We start from the raw sequence: 23,774 nt of genomic DNA, 5'->3' as shown, positions 1-23,774 counted from the left end.
AGCGTCGGCTTAACATCTTCAATGCCGAACACCACAGGTGGCGTTACGATTCATTCACTCATAAACTTTAATCATCATCCACACGTTCAACATTTCCCTTTTACAATGGACGCCCAGGGCCACGGACCCGGTCACAGCTACCGTGACATCTCCCATTGAAACCAACGGGCCTGGTACCGAGTACCCCACCAGTCCTGGCGGGCGATCCAAATTGGCGGAAATACATTAAAGAACAGGTTGTCCGGGCTTTTCACATAATCTCAGTGCATATCTAGGCTGCAGAATGCTGACAATAAGTAATTTACCTTATGTGGCTAGTCTGCACGGTTTCCAAGATATCATCTCTTGCTTCTAAGATAAACGTCCAGAGGGGGTGTGTTCTGGCATTGAAATGAGAACTGGTAGTTTCCTCCTCCCTCACTAGTTACACTTTCCATAGATCACTGTTCAGCATGTGTCTGGGGGAGGAGCAGCTGGGTGGTCTGCTCGCAACTAATCACAGCCATGCCATTAATTAACATGCCTACATGCCTAACAGGATGTGCCCACACTTCTAAGGATTCCTCATTGGCTGAATCAAATCAAACTGGCTCATAGCATTATGGGAACTTCCGATTCCGGTATTCGATATGCAAAAAGTATCGGAACTCAGTATCGGAATTCCGATACCGCGAATATCGGCCAATACCCGATATTTGCAGTATCGGAATGCTCAACACTATTTATGAGGTAATAACTCTGGAATGCTTCAATGGAACCCAGTGATTCTGAGAATTTTTTTTTCTTGACATATTGTACTTCATGATAATGGTAACATTTCTTCTATATGACGTGCATTTATTTATAAAAATTTAAAAAAAAACAGAAATTTGGCAAAAAATTTGAAAATTTTGCAATTTTCATGCTTTTAATTTTTGGGTCCTTAAATCAAAGAGTTATGAGACACAAAATAGTGCAGAAATAACATTTCCCACATGTCTACTTTACAGCAGCACAATTTTTAAAACTTTTTTTGTTGTTACAAAGTTATAAGGGTTAAAATTTGACCAGCAATTTCTCATTTTTCCAGCAAAATTTACAAAACCATTTTTTAGGGACCACCTCACATTTGAAGTGAGTTTGAGGGGTCAATATTACAGAAAGTGCCCATAAATGACACCATTCTAAAAACTGCACCCCTCAAGGTGCTCAAAGCCACATTCAAGGAGTTTATTAAGCTTTAGGTGCTTCATGAGAACTGAAGCCATGTTGAAGGAAAAAATTAACATTTATCCTTTTTTTCCACAAAAAATTACTTTAGATGCAAACTTTTTTATTTTCAAAAGGGTAACAAGAGAAAATGGACCACAAAATTTGTTGTGCAATTTCTCTTGAGTACACCGATACCCTATATGCGAGTGAAATCCACTGTTTGTGTGCACAGCAGGGCTTAGAAGGGAGGAGCACTATTTGACTTTTCGAACATAAAATTGTCTGGAATCAATGCCGGGCACCATGTCACGTTTGGCGACCCCCTGATGTGTCTAAACAGTGGAAACCCCTACCAAAGTGACCCCATTTTGAAAACCACACCCCTCAAGGATTTTATCCAGTGGTGTAGTGAGCATTTTGAACCCACAGGTATGACACATAATTTGATAACATTAGGTCGTCATATTGAATATGTTGTCATTAGTGTTGAGCGCAAGTGCTTGCTACTCTAGTTTGCATTGGGCTTTCGAGTATGCACCAGATATCGTGGGTGCTTGAGTGACATGCTCGAGTCTCTGCCCCGAATGTTTCTTGGCTGTTAGACACCACAAATAAAACATGAGGGGATCTGTGATACTCAGTGTGTACCAGAACACCTGATGCAAACTCTAGTAGTGAACATTTGCGCTTAACAGTAGTCGTCATAGTCATCTTTTTTTTTACTTTTGAAAAACACCCAATTCTAACTCCAACCCTAACACTTATGCTAAAACAACCCTAACCTTAATACAACCCTAACCCCAAACTTAACCCTAACCACATCCGTAATCCCAACCCTAACCCCAACTCGAGCTGCAAAAAGTGGAAAAATTAAAAAAAATAATAATTTTTTTATCTATCCAAGGAGGTGACAAAGAGGAATCTGATTTACTATTTTTTTATTTTCATCACTGTGATATGGTCCACTACAGTGATCAAAAGGGACCAATAGGAAAAATGTACTATTGTTGCTTGGTACCGACCTGCAGATTTCGGCAGGCACACTACGCATGTGCCTACCACTTTCTTACAAAAAGATGACGCGGACGGCCAGAGGATGGAGCAAGAGGGTCTAGGGAAGGCAGAAGTACCGGGAGGGCTCTGGCAACCCCATTTTGTTCATCTCTGATAATTTCTCTCTCCTCTGATAAGATCTAGCTTAATTGTAAATCAGGCTTTTTTTTCTTGTGATCTCTGTTATTCGGTGAATAATGGCGATCATGTGACAGGGGACCGTAAAAACCATTTTACGAATTTGGGGGGTGCTATACCTTTATTTCTCAGTGCCGATAAAAAGCGTTGCTGAGGAATAAGTACCCTTAACTTACTCATATATAGCACCATTAATTCCACAGGGCTTTACAAACATTATTGGCACAGTCCCTGATGGGGCTCACAATCTAAATTCCCTATCAGTTTGTTTTTGGAGTGTGGGAGGAAACCGGAGTACCCGGAGGAAATCCACGCAGTCACTGGGAGAACATACAAACTCCTTGCAGTTTTTGTCCTTGGTGAGATTTGAACCCAGGACCCCTGCCCTGCGAGGCTGCAGTGCTAATCACTGAACCACCGTGCCGCCGTTAATTATCACATTATATTGAACTTCTTTTTTAATACCCTTATAATATTGGATGTCTATTACTGAAATGACAGGTTACCAACCGGTTACCACTCAAGGATGTATATCTCCTTTGCTTTAAAGAGCTCTATGTAAAGTTTTTGCCTATCTGTGGTTTGACTAGCAATCTGACACATTTTGTTATGTCTTTGCATACTTCCTAACCTTTTTCCTCTCCTTCTTATATGTAGCTTTTTTGTCACCCTTTCAAGCTATTTTTTCTCTTTCACATATAGATCTCATGGGTATTATCTCATTTGACCCACTCAATTATAAAAGATTTAAAACTCCTGAGAAACAGTTAGCCCTTCTACATCTCAAATAGAGCAAGAGGATCCATGTGGCCTTCATAAAAAGAGACCCATTTGTCATCAGTATAGTGCCTTTCCGAAAGTCCAACAAATTCAAACAAATCTCATAGTCAGAAATCTCAGATGTCAGATCTCCCTTGCTTTAACAGTTATAATAGGCTAATTTTTGAGTGCACCTTTAATTCACATGTATGTTGAACGGATCCTGACATCTGACAAATGATCAGGCAGAATGTATCAGGTACTGACTAGAGAGAAAGATTCCAGCTCACCTGTCAGTGCATCTTGGTAACCTCGGGAGCACGGACCCGCTGTGTCAGGGTGTAAACCATCCAAGAAAAAGCGTCCAGCTCAACCAATTTAGTCAAAAGTGAATTTTATTCATCAAAACTTCATACATAGAGGATAAAAGTCTTCATCACAGTGGCAGACAAGTGATGATATTGACGCGTTTCTTTTTTTATCAGGTACTGGCTGCATGATTTCGGCCAAGTTTGTTTGAATCTGAAATGCTGCATTGTTTCATAGAAAAATTTACTATAAAAGGTGAGGGGGACAAAGCCAAATGGGTGACTAGCCAGAAAAGCAGGTCCTCAGTGGGTTCTATCCACCCACTCACCTTGAGTGACAGGTCTCTCTCTGCATGCTTGTAAAGGGAGAGATACACATGGCTGAAATCAAACTGCCAGGGCGTGTGGTTTGGGCAGGGTGTATCTGATGTCAGGTTCCCTTTAACACATTATTTATACATTTACAAGAAATTATTCTCTGCTAAAGCTTATTTTCTAATCTGTTTAGATATAGTTATAAAGTGTAATAAAGCATACATAATTTATACATTAACATAAATAATCATCAATATACTTTCAGAAAACATTGAATTTCTGGTCAATGTAATTTACTTATCCTATTTCAGAATGTCAGATTCCTGATGCAAGTGTAAATGGATGTAATTTGGGCGTCAGTAGAATTAAAAATCAGAATCATTATGTTTTCTTTTGTGCATTTAGCAGTTGATGTGATAAGGGTAATGTATTCATATTGTATCTAAAAAATGGAAAATATCAATGTTTCAATATTGAACTAAAGTTTCAAAGAAGATGAAATTGAAAAAAAGGGACACAAATCCTCTAAGTATTGAGTTTTCTTGCAGCTCAGATGGTGACCATATCGAGTAAAATTGGCAATTGGCAACCTAAAAAAAAATCTGGTTTCAGGCACAAAACTGCAATACAAAGAGGAATTTTGCAAGACTCGGAGAAGGGTGAATCAATCAGTCCTCTACTCTTTTCATACTGTATATTTTTATGACATCTGAGTAACTATTAACTCTGCATCTATCAGATCTCATTCATAGTGGATAGATAATAATAATAATAATAAATTTTATTTCTATAGCGCTGACATATTCAGCAGCACTTTAAATTTCAGAGGGGACTTGTACAGACGATAGACATTACAGCATAACAATAATCACATAGATCATAACAGATACCAAGAGGAATGTGGGCCCTGCTCGCAAGCTTACAATCTATGAGGGAAAAAGGGGAGACACGAAAGGTGGGTGGTAACAATTGCCCTGATCGTTTGAACCAGCCATAATGTTAAGTGTGTAACAGTACGGACACAGAGGGCTAATAGATGAATAAAGCATGTGGGAACATGATACGGGGAACCTGGTTATGGTAAAACTTTTGACTGTGCCACACAGGGATAGTTAGGTTAATGTGTTGAGGTGGTAGGCCAGTCTGAATAAATGAGTTTTCAGGGCACGCTTAAAATTGTAGGGATTGGGGACTACTCGTGTTGACCTGGGAAGTGCATTCCAAAGAATTGGTGCAGCACGTGTATTGTCTTGGAGATGGGAGTAGGAGGTTCTGATTATCGAGGATGCTAACCTCAGGTCATCAGCAGAACGGAGGGCACGGGTAGGGTGGTAGACTGAAACAAGGGAGGAGATGTAGGGTGGTGCTGAGCCATGGAGTGCTTTGTGGGTGAGGGCAATAAGTTTGTACTGGATTCTGGCGTGGATGGGTGGCCAGTGTAAGGACTGGCACAAGGTAGAGGCATCGGTGTAACGATTGGCGAGGAATATGATCCTGGCTGCAGCATTCAAGACAGATTGGAGGGGGGAAAGTTTGGTAAGAGGGAGACTGATTAGAAGAGTTACAGTAGTCCAGACGAGAATGAATAAGAGAAACAGTAAGAATTTTTGCAGAGTCAAAGGTAAGAAAAGGTTGAATTCTAGAAATGTTTTTGAGATGCAGATAACAAGAGCGAGCCAGTGATTGGATGTGGGGGGTAAATGAAAGCTCGGAGTCAAGTATGACCCCAAGACAGCGGGCATGTTGCTGGGGAGTAATAGTGGAACCACATACGGAAATGGCAGTGTCGGGTATAGGTGCATTAGTTGAGGGAGAAAACACAAGGAGTTCAGTCTTTGACAGGTTCAGTTTCAAATATAGTGAGGACATGATGTTAGACACAGCGTTTAGACAATCGCCGGTGTTTTCTAGAAAGGCTGGCGTGATGTCAGGAGAAGAAGCGTATAATTGGGTGTCATCAGCATAGAGATGGTACTGGAAACCAAATCTACTGATTGTTTTACCAATAGGGGCAGTGTACAAGGAGAAGAGGAGGGGGCCTAGAACCGATCCTTGAGGAACCCAAACAGTAAGGGGAAGATGAGAGGAGGAGGAGCCAGCAAAAGATACAGTAAAGGAGCAGTCAGAGAGATAGGAGGAAAACCAGGAGAGAACGGTGTCCTTGATGCCGATGGAGCGGAGCATAGTGAGGAGGAGCTGATATCCACCGTGTCGAATGCTGCAGAGAGATCCAAGAGAATTAGCATGTAGTAGTGACCATTAGATTTAGCTGTTAGTAGATCATTAGAGACTTTAGTGAGGGCAGTTTCAGTAGAGTGTAGAGAGCGGAAACCAGATTGGAGAGGGTCGAGAAGAGAGTTATCAGAGAGATAGCGGATCAGACGGGAGTGGACCAGGCGTTCCAGGAGTTTAGAGATGAAGGGAAGATTAGAGACAGGTCTATAGTTGGTGGCACAGTTTTGGTAAAGGGATGGTTTTTTAAGTAGTGGATGTATGATGACATGCTTAAATAATGAGGGAAAGATACCAGAAGAGAGAGAGAGGTTAAATATTTTAGTTAGGTGAGGGGTGACAGCAGGGGAAAGGGACTGGAGCAGATGTTACGGAAATGGGTCACTGGTGCAAGTGGTTGGGCGAGAAGATGCAAGGAGCCTGCTTACTTCTTCTTCTGTGACTGGTTCAAACTCAGAGAGTGAGCTAGATGAAGTGGGGGAGGGAGGACAGTGCATGGCATGAGATGATTGGGAGATAATTTCCTGTCGGATATGATCAATTTTTTCTTTGAAGTAATTGGCCAGATCGTCAGCTCGAAGCTCTGTGGTTGGCGCCTGCACTCTTGGGTTGTGCAGGGAATGAAAAGTATCAGAGACATTTCAGGTTATTGGACAGTGAGGTGATGAGGGTGTTGAAATAGGTTTGTTTGGAGAGGTGAAGGGCAGTGTTGTATGTTCTAAGCATGAACTTATAATGGATGAAATCTTCGTGTAGATTGGATTTTCTCCATAGACATTCAGCACACCTGGAGCACCGCTGCAGGAAACGTGATTGCAGGGTGTGCCTGGGTTGTTGCTGTCTTTGTCGTGTTGTTCTATGTATAGGAGGTGCAAAATCATCCAGGGCAGTTTGAAGTGTTTCATTGTAATGCTTCAGTGCAGAATCAGGACATGAGAGGGAGGAGATAGGGGCCAATGAAGACTGCAAATTCATCCTAAGTATCGGGGTGTTAATGGCCTGTATGTTTCTATAAGTATGGACAGTGGGGGTGACCTGAGCGGCCTGGCAGTTCTTGATAGAGAATGAAAGAAGGTTGTGATCAGAGAGCGGGAGAGGGGAGTTTGTGAAATCATCCACTGTATGCGTTGGAGAATTAGTAAGCTGTGAAAGGCCTAATGAGGAGGTTAGAGATAAAAGGTGAGTAGCAGATGGGGAGGGGGAAGAGCAATGGGGATGTTGAAATCGCCCATGATGAGGGTAGGGATGTCACAGGAGAGAAAATGTGGAAGCCAAGTGGCAAAATTATCCAGCAACTGATGGGAGGGGCTGGGGGGACGATACACTACCGCCACTCGCATGGAGAAGGGGGTGTAGAGTCTGACAGCATGGACCTCTAAAGAAGGGAAGACTAGTGAGGATACTTGAGGGATAACCTGAAAGGTACATTTTGGTGATAGAAGCAGACCAACACCTCCACCTGCTCTTTTGTCTGATCTTGGGGTATGAGAGAAGTGGAATTTATACATGTATATATAGTTATTGAAAGTAGATCATTATTGGTTTCCCCATAATGTTAATATTTCGCTTTACCTTATTCCTACTTTTAAAACTTACTGTCATAATTTTTTCTCATAATAACTTAAACTTCTTCTTCACCAATTCAACCGAAACGCAAAGCTGAATAAACGGTGACATTGATAATTATATTAGACGACGCGTTGTTCTTTATCTCATTTTTTGCTTCAGGTGTCATATTTTTAATTGTAATCTGTTTCATTTTTCCGTGCCCTACGTTATCAATAATTATTATCACCACAAATGTTATTATCTTTAGATTAAAAAAAAAGCATATTAAAAATGAAAAAAAAGATCTCATCTGTATTACAATTTCTTATCTGTGAGATTTTAAGCTAGCACGGAAATAACGATCTTTAGCTGTTCTGTATTGTAGGTTAATGCCAAAATTTATAAACGTGGAATTGTGTACCAATCTAAAATATCAAAATCCAATAAAGATTGAATTTTGCACGAGTTTTATTCTTCATTGAATTAATTTTTTTCATTGTATTGATAGTTTCCCGTGACTTGTCGCTTCAGATGTAACTAACTTACCATTAGTTCTGCCTTTCTAATAGGTATCGCTGTATGCGCCATAAAATAGCTGTTAGGAAGCCAGCTCCGCGTGCGCTATATAACAAAAAACACATTTAACATTTTATGGATGCTTTCCAGTGATTTTTACTATTTAGTCCAAAAATAAAACCTACCTCTAGAGAAACAGAATAAAAATAATATAAAAATAGTAGTAATTATTTACAATAATGATTAATTTTTGGTTCTTTATGCAAAATTGCAATACCATTATTTATAGTCAGGATTTCTTTTTTCCCATCTCCTTTTGTAAGGTCCGTATATGATTGTATAAATCTGCAGAAAAGAGCAGGTTACTGTGGACAAGAACCCAATATTGATTTTTCTGCGGTGCAGTAAAGCATCTCCATTCTATTTGGCTCCTGTCAGAGACACTCTTTAACAGCTGGAGTCAAATTGCACTATTTACAGCAAGAGTCCTTGTCAAGCGGACCATAAGTATTCTAACAATACACTATTCAAATGGCACTTTGCCACACAAATCGCTGACTTGATGAATGCCCTTTGTCGGGGAAAAAAAATGGAGAAGAGGAAGCAAATAGCAAAGTTTTATTTCTATTTTTCTTATGAAAATGCTTTACATAGAAAAGAGTCTAAAGCCCCTGCTTGTGTTGTAGGCAGCCTAGTCAGGCGGTGAATGGGTTAAAATTGTTCTTTAAAAGGGCGATTACAGTAGAGATTGTGCTGTTAAAATTAATTAAAATCTGCTTAGATACATCAAAGATGCTTGACAACATTAATATGGATCTTGTGTCAACTGCATTTGTCACACAAGGCCAAGCAGTGGCCTTCTGTTACGGGGAGTTCACTTGGCACGTGCACTACAATGACAAAAAAAAGAAAGGACAGGGGGCCATGAAATTGAGGCATTCTTCTTTTGTAACCCAGATTTACATGAGCAAAAATACTGTGACACAGCAAAGTCTTTGAAGTGTAGCTGTGCTGAACAAGCCTCTTCCGGCATTGAGACGCAAATCTGAATAGATTAACCTGCAGGTCTCTTCGAGAGCATGACAACAGCAGTAAGTGAGATATAACCAGAGGAAGCACATTTCCCCCGCATTGTCCTCTGCAGCAGTGCATTTAACGCCATGCGGCATCGTAGAACTTACACGAGCGTGCACAATAAAAATGGTAAACGGTCATTGCTACCATCTGGAAAATGATATAGCATTGTATTAGGACTAAACATCCATGCAATATATATGTGAGGCTTCTACGTAGTGACCTAACTATGTTCTGTATGCTATAAATGTATACATTGCTATTTTCAGGAGCCAATAGTCCCACTATGGCTTTTTTTTAATTATTATTATTTTGCAGGTACATCTTCCAAGAGGGTAAACGATTTTGTAAGCATGTATTGACATTCTAATGATAAGTATGAAAATGGGATGGTACAATTGATTTATTTTCATCATTTGTCCATACTGTACTCCATTGACCTTGATGAAAAAAAAAACAAGGACAAAAAATGTATCTATAAAAAACAAATGCTTTCTTTAATGATTTTCTTCACTGAAGTCAATGGAGTCTGATAACTAATATAAAAAGATGTATTGATTGTACAATGGTAAAAGAATACACAAAATCATGTTCAAGTAATCTAGGACCCTAAATTGTCATGCTTCTGGATTTGAACCTTTGGTTCTGTGGTCAGCGTCTCTTTCCACTGAGACAGCATCTTTCCTTTGGGTGATTTAGTTCTGTTATCTTTGTTTCTGTCGATTTTGGATAATAGGTGTTTTTCATTTACTTTTTTTGTCTGCACTATCAACTTTTAGGTGCAGCTTTAAATACCTTGCCCTACTGGTGTTTCCTGCTGGTGATAGACTTTGCTGGATTCATTCACTGCGCTATAGCTTGTGTTGGTTGCAGTTGATTTGAGTGTAATTCCTTTTTTCCTTAATGAGCTATAGGGATACTAGAATCTGCTAAGGACATTCGAGGTAAGTCGCCATAGAGTGGGGGCATCATTGTGCTACCTTAGGGTGCCAAACTCCCCATTCAGGCAGAGACAGAGAAGTGCTTTTCCTAGACTGAACAGGGATATGTCAGGTTCAGGTATTTGTCTTCCTGGTTTCTATGTTACCCGTGTGAATGTGCTTGGCAGTCATAGCATAAATTAAATTGATATCAATAATAACAGAGTTTTGCCTTTATACTGTGCATATATTGTGCTCACACTTTATAATTTAGACTTTTTTTCAAGTGACCTAAAATCTTCTCTAAGACCTCATGTACATAACCATACATTGGACCTGCATTACGGAGAGTCTGAATATGGAGGTCATGCGTTTGTTAGGAATGGCAGAACGCACTAAATAAATAAATAATAAAGTGCGTTTTCCGCTCGGGGTCCACCGTGCAGAAGGTGTTAACACTGCTGCTAATTAATGGCAGATGCGCTATATGGCGGTTTAATGCGCACAGGTTCAACGTCACCCGATGTGCACACAGCGGACTCTGTTAACTCACAGAGGCGCTGTAACATAAACATAAACACCGAGCCTGTTAGACTCACAGGTCTCAGCAAAATTGCACGCACAGCATCAGGTCACAGGACACGGGTCCAAGACAGGGGACGGTGTCCGTCTAGACCTACCATGCGTTCGGTGTCACTACTGTGGACGCCGGTAAGTGCTGCTGAATGCAGCGCGGCGGCAGACACAGCCGCTATGCGATAGTGCTGTGAGAGACGAGACACCACCGGACACTAGTGTAGAGGTGCGGTGTGCACAGTGGCCAATGGCTTGCCACTGACTGGTGCTCACTCTTTCTATAGTTCCCTATCCGCATGCGTTATATCAGAGGGAGGGGAATCTCAATAAGTCAGTCACCAGAATCACACATCCATCACCATTCACACATCTAGCAAGAAGAGTCTATACTAGCGCATGGCTGAGCGGCCATGCGGGCCTTTTATAGCCGTGCACTGGCGGGACCTTCCAGATCTATGAAATGGACCAATCAGATCTGGAAAAGGACCTGAGAACGTGACTCCCCACCTTCAATGGGAGATCGTCTCGTGAGCATGCTCAGTGGAGCGGCAGAGGAACTTCGCCTCAGGAATGACTTGCTGCAGAGCAGCATGTGAGGCTCTGGATTCCTGTTGTATAGCTGCAGGAATCCAGCGCCTAACAGCATTTTAGAGGAATCATGCATACCACTACATAAAACATATGGTAGGATGCAAATTATTTATGTATTTTTTATCACTTCACATTTAAATAAAAAGCAGCATACCTTCTTGAACACTGGTCAGTAAATATAGATTCAGTATATGGGACGTGTCACCCTAAAATATTATGCGCAAAGCAGTTTCCATATTGGGCACGGTATCTTGGGCCCAATTGCACAAGGCTATATTATAGCTTCACCAACGAGTTGTATATTTTGTGACAATGTCAGGATCTAATCCTGTCTTTGCATCTAATTTTAAAGCTCCAACACTGGTCAGGCTGCTAAGTTAAAAATATTATTAGGGAAGTACTGTTGGCATTTGTAATTTGAATATCCAACATGGTTTTGGATGAAGCCTAAACAAGAAGATTATTGAAAATTAACCCCTTAGCGACCACCGATACGCCTTTTAACAGCGGTATTTATCTGTATTAAAACCACAGCGCCGCTAATTCACGGCGCTGTGGAGAAAGTGAATAGCGCCCCCCAGTGTCGGATTTTCTCCGGGGTCTCGGCTGCCGGGGGTAGCCGAGACCCCAGAGAACATGAATCGGTCAGTTTTTACCGACCCCGCTTTTGCGATCGCCGTTATTAACCCTATAACGGCGACCGCAAAAAAAAAGCTGCAATTTTACATTTAATTTCTCTTTCCTCTGATGTGATCGCACATCAGAGGAGAGAGAAAGAGGGTCCCCGATCCCCCTCTGTACCTCCTGTTGGTCCTCTGTCCCCTCCCGGTGGTCCTGCATCCCGCCGACGTCCTCCGGTGGGCGCCGCCATCTTGGATCTGGGGAAAATGGCGGGCGCATGCGCAGTGCGCCCGCTGGGAATCTGCCGGCTGCAGCCGGCAGATTCCATTCATTCATCTTGATCACGATGATAAACTATCATCGTGATCAAAATAAACAAAATAGTACATAACCCCCCTGTTTATCACCCCCTTAGTTAGGCCAACATATCAAAATAAAGAAAATATTTTTTTTCAGTTTTCTATTAGGGTTAGGGTTAGGGCTAGGGTTAGGGTTGGGTTAGGGTTGGGCTAGGGTTAGAGTTAGGCTAGGGTTAGGGTTGGGCTAAGGTTAGGGTTGGGCTAGGGTTAGGGTTAAAGTTGGGCTAAGGTTAGGGTTAGGGTTGGGCTAGGGTTAGGGTTAGGGTTGGGCTAGGGTTAGGGTTAGGGTAAGGGCTCGGGTTAGAGCTAGGGTTAGAATTAGGGTTAGGGCGAACTAGGATTAGGGTTAGAATTAGGATTAGGATTTAGGGTTGGGATTAAGGTTAGGGTTGGGATTAGGGTTAGGGTTGTGCTGGGGTTAGGATTGGAGCAAGAATTGAGGGGTTTCCACTGTTTACCAACTTTGGGGGTCTAAAAATTTGGTCTAAAAAATCACTTTTGTGGAAATAAAAAAGACTTTTTATTTTCACGACTCTGCGTTTATAAACTTCTGTGAAGCGCTTGGGGGTTCAAAGTGCTCACCACACATCTAGATAAGTTTCTTAGGGGGTCTAATTTCCAAAATGGGGTCACTTGTTGGGGGTTTCCACTGTTTACACCCATCAGGGGCTCTGCAAGCGCAACATGACGCCCACAGACCATTCCATCAAAGTCTGCATTCCAAAATGGCACTCCTTCCCTTCCAAGCTCTCCCATATGCCCAAACAGTGGTTCCCCCCCACATAAGGGGTATCAGCGTACTCAGGACAAATTGTACAATAACTGTGGGGGTATGATTTCTCCTGTTACCCTTGTAAAAATAAAAATTTGGGGGCGAAAAAATCATTTTTGTGGAAAAAAATTGATTTATTATTTTCTCGGCTCTAAGTTATAAACTTCTGTGAAGCACTTGAAGGTTCAAAGTGCTCACCACACATCTAGATAAGTTCCTTGGGGGGGTCTAGTTTCCAAAATGGGGTCACTTGTTGGAGGTTTCCACTGTTTAGGCACATTAAGGGGCTCTCAGAACGCAACATGGCATCCGATCTCCATTCCAGCCAATTCGGCGTTGAAAAAGTCAAACATCGCTTCATCCCTTGCGAGCTCTGCCGTGTGCTGAAAAAGTGGTTTACCCCCACATATGGGGTATCGGCGTATTCAGGCAAAATTGTACAACAAATTTGTTGATTTTCTCTTTTAACACTTGTGAAAATAAAAAAAAAGGTTCTGAAGTAAATTTTTTGCAAAAAAAAGTTAAATGTTAATTTTTTCCTTCCACATTGCTTTAGTTCCTGTGAAGCACACAGGGTTATTAAACTTCTTGAATGTGGTTTTGAGCACCTTGATGGGTCTAGTTTTTAGAATGGTGCCACTTTTGGGTATTTTCTGTCATGTACACCCCTCAAAATGACTTTAAATATGATGTGGTCCCTAAAAAAATGGTTTTGTAAATTTTGTTGTAAAAATGAGAAATCGCTGGTCAACTTTTAACCCTTATAACTTCCTAACAAAAAAAAATTTTGCTTCCAAAATTTTGGTGATGTAAAGTAGACTTGTGTGAAATGTTATTTATTAAGAAATTTTTGTGACACATGTCTCTGATAAAAATTTAAAGTTTTAAAATTGCTAAATTTTTAAAATTTTCACCATATTTCTGTTTTTTTCATAAATAAACACAAGACTTATCGAAGAAATGTTACCACTAACATGAAGTACAATATGTCACGAAAAAACAATCTCAGAATCAGCGGGATCCATTAAAGCGTTCCAGAGTTATAACCTCATAAAGAGACAGTGGTCAGAATTGTAAAAATTGGCCTGGTCATTAAGCTGCAAACTGGCTCTGTCGCTACGGGGTTAAAATGTGTACTGATAGAACAATCATTTACTGGGCTGACGTTGACTCTCTTGTGCTACTGGGTGAAGTAAAACTATTCTAACTAATGCCATGCTATCATCTGTTACAACTCACAAGTCTGGTGATATCAGTTGGCACAGATGGCCATTTATTTTGCCCTTGATAATAATTAGAGATAATTAGAGTCACTTCAATATCAGTTGTTACTCATTTGTGGCGTGACAAATCGCAGTATTAAGACACATAGTGACACAGATTTTGGCAAGATACTAATATAATCTACTATGTCTATACTTTTTTCCACTAGAGAATTCTGTATCCTGGACGTAAACAAAAGGACACAGGTTTGCTGAGCTCAACAATCATTTCCAGAATCCAGTCCCTAAGTTGTAAAGTTGATGTAATTGAAAATGTCTAGAGTGCTAAGGGCTCAAGGTTGGAGTATGTACTGTGCAATCTGGATCACCTTCTGAACAGGTTCATAAAATATCTATTCATTGAAACTGTAAAAATAAAAGGAGATTGTTGCCTAAAATTGAACTCCAGACTAATTCAAATATTATCATTTTTGTTTATATTGGGTTATAGATATCTCTCTTTTAGTATATTATTATATTACTCATATAATATGAGAAGTCTGAAAGTTATTTTCCACAGAACAAAGTATTTTTCTGTTCTATTGCTATTTCTAAATATTTATGAATAAATTGACAAGCCGGTGCTAACATTCTTCCAGCAAATGGGCTTGTCTTTACACATTCTTACACTGGCATCACTGAATGGACAGTATCAAAGTTTGTAGGAACACTGAATCCCGTAATGGTAACAGTCAAATGTCAATTTATTCAGTATTTTCTAGTAGGAATTAAAGAAGAATAGCATAGCATAAGGCTCTAAAACAGATCCTCCTGAAATGTGATTACCTGTGGAATATAAGTATTTCCCCAGGATAGCAGACAATACACGCATTCAGTACCATAATATAACACTACACAGCTATATATGATCACTTTTATCTTCATTCTTTAAAAAAAAAACTAAAAAAAGCAAAAGCTTTTCATAATAAGTAATTAAAAATAAGTAAAAACTCATCTACCAGATCAGTGGTGATCCTCATCCGATGTGCTGCCAGCCAATCCTGCAGCGCTGCCTATTTCCTCTCTTAGCTCTGGCGGGACATTATGTGATGGACGCAGCCTTAACATTCCATCCAAGCTGGAAGAAATACTTCTTCTAGCTACCATAAGGAAACCAATGATCCCAATGAGTGATGGTGGAAGTATAACTCAGGAGAGGTGCCAATTCATTGGGTGAGTAGTGTTTTTATTTTTGGACCATCCTGGGACCATTAAAAACATTGTATGAATCCAGGATAAGGTAATGGAGCACACCTCCTTATACTGTATTTAATATATATGATCCTTGAGGGGAGATATGTGTCATCGTGGTTATTAGCTGCGGTGATGTGAGCTCGGAGCATGCTCCAGCACATATTCTGCTGAGAGAGCTATTAGGCCATTCCAAGGCCTGGTTTTACGAGCGGTCATAAGAGATAGGCGGGAATGACTGCTCACATATCCCAACACCAAGAGCGTGGTTTGGCAGATAAAATGGAGACCGAGTATCTCATTCAGTGTCTGGAGCTGGAGATCTGTGTATCTCCTGTATGTTGTTCTGTGCTAAGGCCTAAAGAACTGGACACTATCCTGAGTGGGCAGACCCGCTATATTGTACGGACTTTTTACTTTATGTTTTCACTTTTTGCTGGAAAAGGCTGCTCTTTTGTTTTTCTATCCTGAGAGATTTATGAAGTTTTAAATAAACTTGCCTGGACATTTCTGTGCCTACCTCAACTGCAGCTGAGTGAGAACAAATCTCTACAAAAAAAAGAAAAAAAAAAAAAAAAATTATATATATATATATATATATATATATATATATATACCGGGTGAGTCATAAAGGACGGACGTTTTTAAACTAATCATAAAATCGTTAAATATTTATTAAATATAAATGTATTCACAGATTTGGTTACGTATACTGACAAATATTTGACAAATTCAAGTGTGGAAAACAACATCTGCCATGTGGTGGCCATTATCAGTGATGCATTTCCAAAGGCGTTCTTGGAAGTTGGCATCAACACGTTCCAACACAACTCTGTCGATTTGGGCAACTTCCACTCGAATAGCTTCCTTCAGTTCTTGTAATGATCGAGGCTTAAGCTTGTATACACGTGATTTGAGGTGACCCCATAAGTAATAATCGCACATGGACAGGTCTGGGGACCTAGGAGGCCAATTAATATCGCCAAACCTGGAAATGATGTGACCAGGGAAGAGAGGGCGAAGAACGTTCATTGTTGCTCCGGCTGTGTGGGTCGTTGCCCCATCTTGTTGAAACCACACACTAGAGATGGGGATATGTTGCCGTCGTAACTCAGGAACAAAGAAGTTATTTATCATGGCGATATAACGTTGTGAGTTCACGGTAACAGTATTGCCATTATCGCCTTCGAAAAAGTACGGACCGATCACGCCATATTTGCCCATAGCGCACCACACCGTTACCTTAGGGCTGTGCAGCGGTCGTTCATGTAATTCTTTCGGATTTTCATAGGCCCAATAACGGCAGTTCTGCTGATTAACCATGCCATTGACATGGAAATGAGCTTCATCACTCATGAATAAAATAAGGTTGTCGTTTTGCTCAATAATTGCTTCCATCTCATGTGCGAACTTCAGTCGCGCTGCGTAATCCCCGCGCTCCAACTGTTGCACAATGGCCAATTTATAGGGGTGGAAATGCAGGTCTAAATGCAAAATACGCCTTACTGTACGATTACTGAGGGCAAGTTCTAAAGAATGTTTCCGAGCAGATCGACTCGGACTACGCAGCATGGCTTGCCTGACGCGTTCCATATTTTCAGGGGTACGTGCCGTTCGTGGAGCCCCCGGTGGTCGTTTGTTCATTAGTGTACCTCGTGTACGGAGTGCTTCAACCCAACGTAGGATAGTGTTACGAGCGGGAACAGCTTGATTTCTGTGAATATTGAAATGACGCCGAAACTCACGCTGAACGGCTGTGATACACTCATTATTCTTGACAAAACTGTCGTACGCAAAAACGCGATGTTCTATCGTCCACGGCACCATAGCTTAAACTGAAACTAAAATAAAAACAATGCTTTCACCTCACAAACATAACCCCGCCTCCCGCACATCTCTACCTCCACCTGGTGGTGAGTTATAGCCACTTCAAATACATCCGTCCTTTATGACTCACCCGGTATATATATATATATATATATATATTAGCCATTCTTGACCATCTTACTGGTGCTTAAGTTACTAGTTAACCTTAACAACTTCATTATAATCTCTGTGTATTTACTTTTCAATTTTTCTGTTACTTCTACCTCATTGATTCTATGTCCCCCCCATTATTTTTGTTCATTTGGCCTTAGTGATGACAGGTTGAATTTAAAACATACTATCCATACTGACATCATGAATGCGGTCAAGATTAGTTGCTATGGTTACCTATATGTGCAAGTACACAAAGACTGTCGAAGAACTATGAAACCATGTACAGAGGCAAAAAAAGATGCAAGTTTATCTTGGATTTAATTTTTCAAAGGTTGGAATTTCCATTTAACTGTAATTCCTTCTAGGCTTATAATTTCATTAATAGCGCACAATTTACAGTTTTCTTACTTTGTTTGATGACTTCTCATGATGCATTAGATTATGGGTCAGGGCTCCAAGTTTGTGAGAGCTTGATGATTTGAAGGTTGTTCTATTGTGACGCCGTGTCTCTTGAGAATTGGTTACCATGGAGTCATTCATATCAATGGAAAGATCATCACAAGCAGTAAGGATTGCTTTTGCCATCTCACCTGTTTCATGACGTTCTAAAGTGCCTGTAAAAAAAAATAAAACCAATAATTCATACCAATGCCTATTAGAGATGAGAATATTGATTCAATGCAAATCTAATTCAAGTCAAGTTTCATAAAATTTGCATAAAATATGCCTGACACCTTTTTAAATATTGCAGAAAAATGCATTAGCCACAGAAGGATTACCGCTACACAAGCTTCTAAAGAATTTCTTACAGTTATCTTGTTGCAAAGTATAGCACAACCAGACAGGAAGGAATACCACAGCCTGTATAAAAGTCTTAGCAGAAAATGCAGTGACCATTTTAGGCCGGGGTCATACATGCGAGAAACTCGCACGAGTCTCGCATCTTAATACCCGGAACTCGGGACCGTAGCACTCAGCTGCATAGAAGTACATGCAGTCGCGTCAGGTCCCGAGTGCCGGGTATTAAGATGCGAGACTCGTGCAAGTTTCTCGCACGTGTGGCCCCAGCCTTAGAGTGATTTAAGATAGTGAGAGGACATCAGAACTCACAGCTCAACAATAGAGATTGGAAGTGAAAGTCCTAAAACATTAAACAATACTGCAGACATGTAATGTGTTGTATGACTGCAGCAGTGAGAAATTTCAGTGTAGCTGTTAGGCGCCAGGGTTTTCCCGGTGTGCGGGATAGATCCCAGGCCTTGTCAGGTGCTGTGGTCTCCCATTCAGTCTCGGCCGCTGGGACTGCTGCTCAGCATGGACGTCTCTCCCAGCATCTTGCTCAGGCTCGTGCCACCCGATTGATTACTGCTGGATCTCCAGTCAAGTCTATGGTAACCAGTGTATTGCACGTTCCACATTGCATTCTGGGGTCTAAGTCTGGCGATCTCCATACTGAGAATGTCCGTGAGGTAACGCCTTCTCATTGGTGGTCGGATGTCAGCCGCTCTGGTTATGTGGCAGCTCCGGATTGGTCCACGGGCAAGGTCCTGTCTGACTGGACATGAGCCTAGTGTACAAAGGGCTCTCAGAGGCTCATGCCGGTGTGTTAGTATCATTTGAGATTGTGTGTGTGTGTGGATACACTACCACTCTGTTTGCACGTGTGTGCTGCTCTTATAACGATGACTATGTGTCAAGGCAGGCAGTGTAGGATGGGAAACTCCCGCTTGGCTTAGCATCTGTCTCCAGTCATGTGTGCGGTTAGCACAGCTGAGTTACAGAGCAAGCTCAACCACCAGCCTAGATTTCCATGGAAGAGTGACAGGGTCCCACACTTAGCGTCACATTTGCTTTATTCCTGTGACGGTTAACAGGGTACTGCACTTAGTGTTCTTTTATTAAGTATTACTCCGTGAAGTAACGGAGCGGGGTTCTCAGTGTTCAGTTCACACTGTGTGGTGCTAACACAGTGTGTTCAAGCAAACGCTCGCTGTTCCGGTTCCGTCATTGGTCACTAGCAGTAGGTAATCATCTCTGCACGATGGACCTTGGGTTGCGATCGCACTTTATTAGTTATTTTTATTTAGTGCGATCTGCCAACCCTAACAGTAGCAATATGTGAATAATACAGTCATTCAATTGATAGGGTGAGAGAGGTAGGAGAGGTGCCAGCAGTAGTGAAAGAGTGTTATTAATCAGTAACATGTTGGAGCTGGCATCTGTCCTGCTGCATTGAATTTGCAATTACACAAATTTTTCTTCATTCATAATGCACTAGAAAGCAGCACAATATTTCTACATAAAAAAAATAATCTTGTAACAGTGTTATAGATGTTGTGCCTGCTTGTCACAAGTGGCTGTAGTGAGTTTTTGCATTTCTTGTGCAGCACTTTTGTAAAGGGAGGAATCACTGTATATTTAATTTGTATATACACACGATAAAATTTCCCAAAATTCTACAGTGTTTAACTGTGATTGTCATCACATGCTGACTCAAACAAAGTTTTCTTTTTTCTGCTCATCTGTTTTACTAGTCAAATATTATGTATATTCACCACAAACTAATACAGCACCTTGTTATATCTGCTGTCTTTTTGGATGTGCATTTCTAGCATTTCTGAACAAGAAATTTTTTGGAAAAAGACTGAATTTTGGAAAAAAGTGTTAAAAAGAATTGCCATTTAAATATACATATCTGGTTTTGCACATTTGTGTTATAAGGCTTTCTGTACCACTTGCATTTACATACCAAGGTGGTGAGTTCTCCTTCAATAGAAGTCTTCAAACAGAGGGTGGACAATCTGTCTGGGATAATTTAGTGAATCCTGCTTTGAGCAAGGGGTTGGACCAGATGGCCCAGGAGGTCCCTTCCAACACTACCATTCTATGATTCTATGATTCTACCTAGCATTTCTTACTACTTCCTTTTTTGACAATAGTTGATAAATAGGAGTTAATTGTCAAAAGTTCATTTTAGTGCTGTACAATATGGATAATCAAAGAAAAAGTGATACTGGAAATGGATGGAACAGGGTAAAAGAAAAAAAAAGTCATACCACAGCTAGGAATATGGGAACCACTAGCAACATCTGAAGTAGAATTGAGCGAATTTGATTGGGTCAGGGCTTATTCGGCAAGCTGTAGCGCTTGCCGAATAAGCTGCAGAGGGAACCTGGCTTTTTGTATCACTCCAGCAGATCAAGTGTTCAGCTCAGGAGCTGCATGTGTCGAGGCTGTGTGACTGTGTTGCCCCTGAGGGTTCAGTCACCACAGAGGTACTACACCTCCTCCTGAGGTGTGGTACCCCACTATCCAGGTAAGGTGGAGACGCCTGACCACACTCCAACACTAACATCCCACAGAAACACAGTGTAGCAGAGCGACCTTCATGGCTCCCTGCTTGGAACACGAAGAGTGCTGGGAGGTGGGTGGAGCTTAGACTGCACAAGAGAGCGGGAGAATATTAGGAAAAGGTCTGTCTGTGAGAGAAGATCCCGAGAGAGGGATGGCATGAAGGAAGTGCTACAGCATACTCCTGTGACCTGGAGCTGCTGGCACAGGAAAGAGCCATAGAAAGCCTGATTCTTCAGAAGGAAGATAGTTTAGTACGGAATGTAAGGAGAAGAAGAGAACAAAGGGCTAGGGTCAGAGCAGAGCCCTTCCTCAAGTTTGAAGCGCATGGCCGGGGTCTGGTCCCCGAGGATGTACTGATGTTCCTGCAGAAGACACCGGAGGAATAGAAGTTGTCACCACTTTATTCCCACCTAAGACTTGGGGGCACAACAGCAATGTGAGTGAGCCGGGACTTGATAGCAAGGAGTCCCCAAAGCAGGCTACAGCTGTCTGCCGTACAAGTAGAGTTCTAAGTAACATCAAGAAGGAGGAACTTGAGTTTAATACGCAACTACAAGTACTTCAGATTAGGCGCTAGTGTGGAGACATTCAGAGAAGGCACATGTTGGAGGAGTGCTGGAAAGGTGTACTTTACCTTGCCTGGGAGTTGGCTGAGCCCATGACCTGGAGGACACGGCACCGAAGCGGGCATCTGTGTGCACCAGACTGTGAGTAAAGCCTTGAAACTACATGCCTTTGTGTCCTCCACTTATTCCAGCGCCTTACACCCGGCTCTTCTACATCTACTTCTTTGCACCATCTCCCCATTTACCAACCTCATCTACACTGCCCTGAGACTACAGCTCCACCTGTGGGGAGCTTCAACATCATTGCTGCACCACACCATCTGTCCCAGAGAAGCAACCCTACAGCGCTGGTAAAACTGACCAGAAACCACAGGTGGCGTCACAAATCATCTCAACAACTTTAACCCATCACTCTACCCCTTTTACATTGACCACCTGAGGCCACGGACCGGGTCACTGCCACTGTGAGATCTCCCATTGGAATCAACGGGCCCGGCACCGAGTACCCCACGGCCTCTGGGGGCGAGTCATGACAGTCACAACAAATGCACACACAGCGGCAACACGTGCAGCTGCGGAGCCGAACAGCTGATCAGCTGGAGAGATCCAGAAATCCGGGATCCCTCTGCAGCTTATTCAGCAAGCACTAAAGCTTGCTGAATAAGTCTTGACTCAATCAAATTTCTTCATCTCTAATAAGAAGCATCACCACTACCACCACTACTAGCTGCAGCAGACAGGGCATTAGTAATAACAAATGCAAGAGTCAATTGGCCTACTTCTTTGCTTCCAGCAAGTTTATTGGTGGGGAGAAAGCAGAGTGCATTATGGAATATATTACACATCACTGGTCTCAGTCACAGCAGAATGATGTTACCTCTGAAACAGCAACACCTTCAGCCTGAGTCAGTGTTCTGCAAAGAACAGTCTGCTTGATCACAAATAGCTAATAGATAACTGTCAGATAATTTGGGGATCTTTTTTAAAAATCAAAAAAAGTCTGTCAGTGTGCTGTGTTTTAAATTGGACTGGTGGTTACTACCGGATTAATATCTAATTTTATGACAAGTCTGTGTTTGTATTAAAGGGGTTGTCTTGTCTAAATTGATGTCTGCAGTTACTCTGTGTGACAGCAGACTTATGAATCACCAGGTGCACACACTTGGCACTGCGAGCATTCAACAATTTCTGAATCAGGACTGGTGGGTACGTGTGCAGTATTGATACTCGTGGCCAGATGCAGGTGGATGCAATCTCCACTAGATGGCAATAGAGTGGAGGGAGGACTGCACACAGCAAGAGCAGACTTGCAGCGCAGCAGCGAGGCTACCACCAGGTGGCAGCAGAGTAGTCAAATAAGATGGTTCAATGTTAGTCTGTAGCACACTACCAAAGAAATAAACAAACACAGAGTTAGAAGCAAGACAAATGGGTCAGTACCGGTCAGGACCAGATATGCCAAGACAAGAGACTAACAGCAGGTTAGGGTCCAAGCCGAGTCAGAAACCAGAGTGTCCTAAACATGAAAAGGGAAACACTGAGTCGGGACGGGGAGTAGGGAACAAACAGACAAGGGCAAAGTCAGCAACAGCAGGAGGATAAATCAGGGTATAAATGGAGGCAGCTACTCACGCTCTAGGAAGAAAACTATAACTGACACCACCTGCAGGATTCAGTGGAGAGAAATAGCCTGCCTGGCTCCAGAATGAGGCAGAGAAAAGTTAACCCTTGACATGATCAGACCAGGAAAGAGAAACAGGATATAAAACTCAGCCTAGATCTTGACAGTAGGGTTGTATACAAGTGTATGGAGTAAGTCTGAGCCCACTAGATGGGCTTTGGCTGGGAGTATACATAACGCATGCATCACTGTAGTTCCCAGCTCAGAAACTAGCAAATCCTTGCAGTGCACAGTGCAAATTGATTGCAGACATCAATTTAGACCAGACAACTCCTTGAATCCCTTTACGAACTTGGATGTACCCAGTACGCCATGGGTGGGAAGTGCTTCCCGACCTTGTATGCACTGAGTACATCCTGTCAGCTTTGCATGCACAGAAGCTGTGCCTGCAATCGTAGCCGGGTGGTCAACTAATATTATATCTGATATGCTTCGCTCACTAAATTTTTGTGACACACCTGTCTTGTGAATATGATCAGATCACCCCTAGAGGAGTTCCATGAGATGTGTAGTTTGTAATATGGGGTCACTTATGGGGGTGGTTCTGCTATTCTGGTACCTCAGGGCTCTGCCAATGTGACATGGCACCCTCAAACCAGCCCAGCAAAATGTGAACTTCAATATGGAGCATATTCCCTTCTGAGCTTTGCACTGAGCCTCAAAAGTAGTTTTTGACCACATATTGGATGTTGGGGTAATTGGGAGAAATTTCCCAACAAACTTTGGGGTCCTTTTTCTCCTGTCTCATGCTATCCTTGTGTAAATTA

The 23,774-nt window shown here is 41.8% G+C and overlaps 1 protein-coding gene across 1 annotated transcript in view; it reads right to left on the bottom strand.

Moving 5' to 3' along the window:
* Positions 1–23,774, bottom strand: part of WDR72 (WD repeat domain 72) — a 587,636-nt gene that overhangs the window by 229,321 nt on the left and 334,541 nt on the right. Inside the window, exon 14 of the mRNA XM_073568404.1 lies at positions 17,815–18,020. Coding sequence (XP_073424505.1) covers positions 17,815–18,020 — 206 coding nt within the window. The remainder of the gene's footprint in view (positions 1–17,814; positions 18,021–23,774) is intronic.

Source organism: Dendrobates tinctorius, unplaced genomic scaffold (assembly GCF_039654945.1).
Source record: "Dendrobates tinctorius isolate UK_male_01 unplaced genomic scaffold, ASM3965494v1 ptg000022l, whole genome shotgun sequence".
Taxonomy (NCBI): Eukaryota; Metazoa; Chordata; class Amphibia; order Anura; family Dendrobatidae; genus Dendrobates; species Dendrobates tinctorius.
Note: the sequence above shows the minus strand (reverse complement) of the source record. Positions and strands in the feature narration are given on the sequence as shown.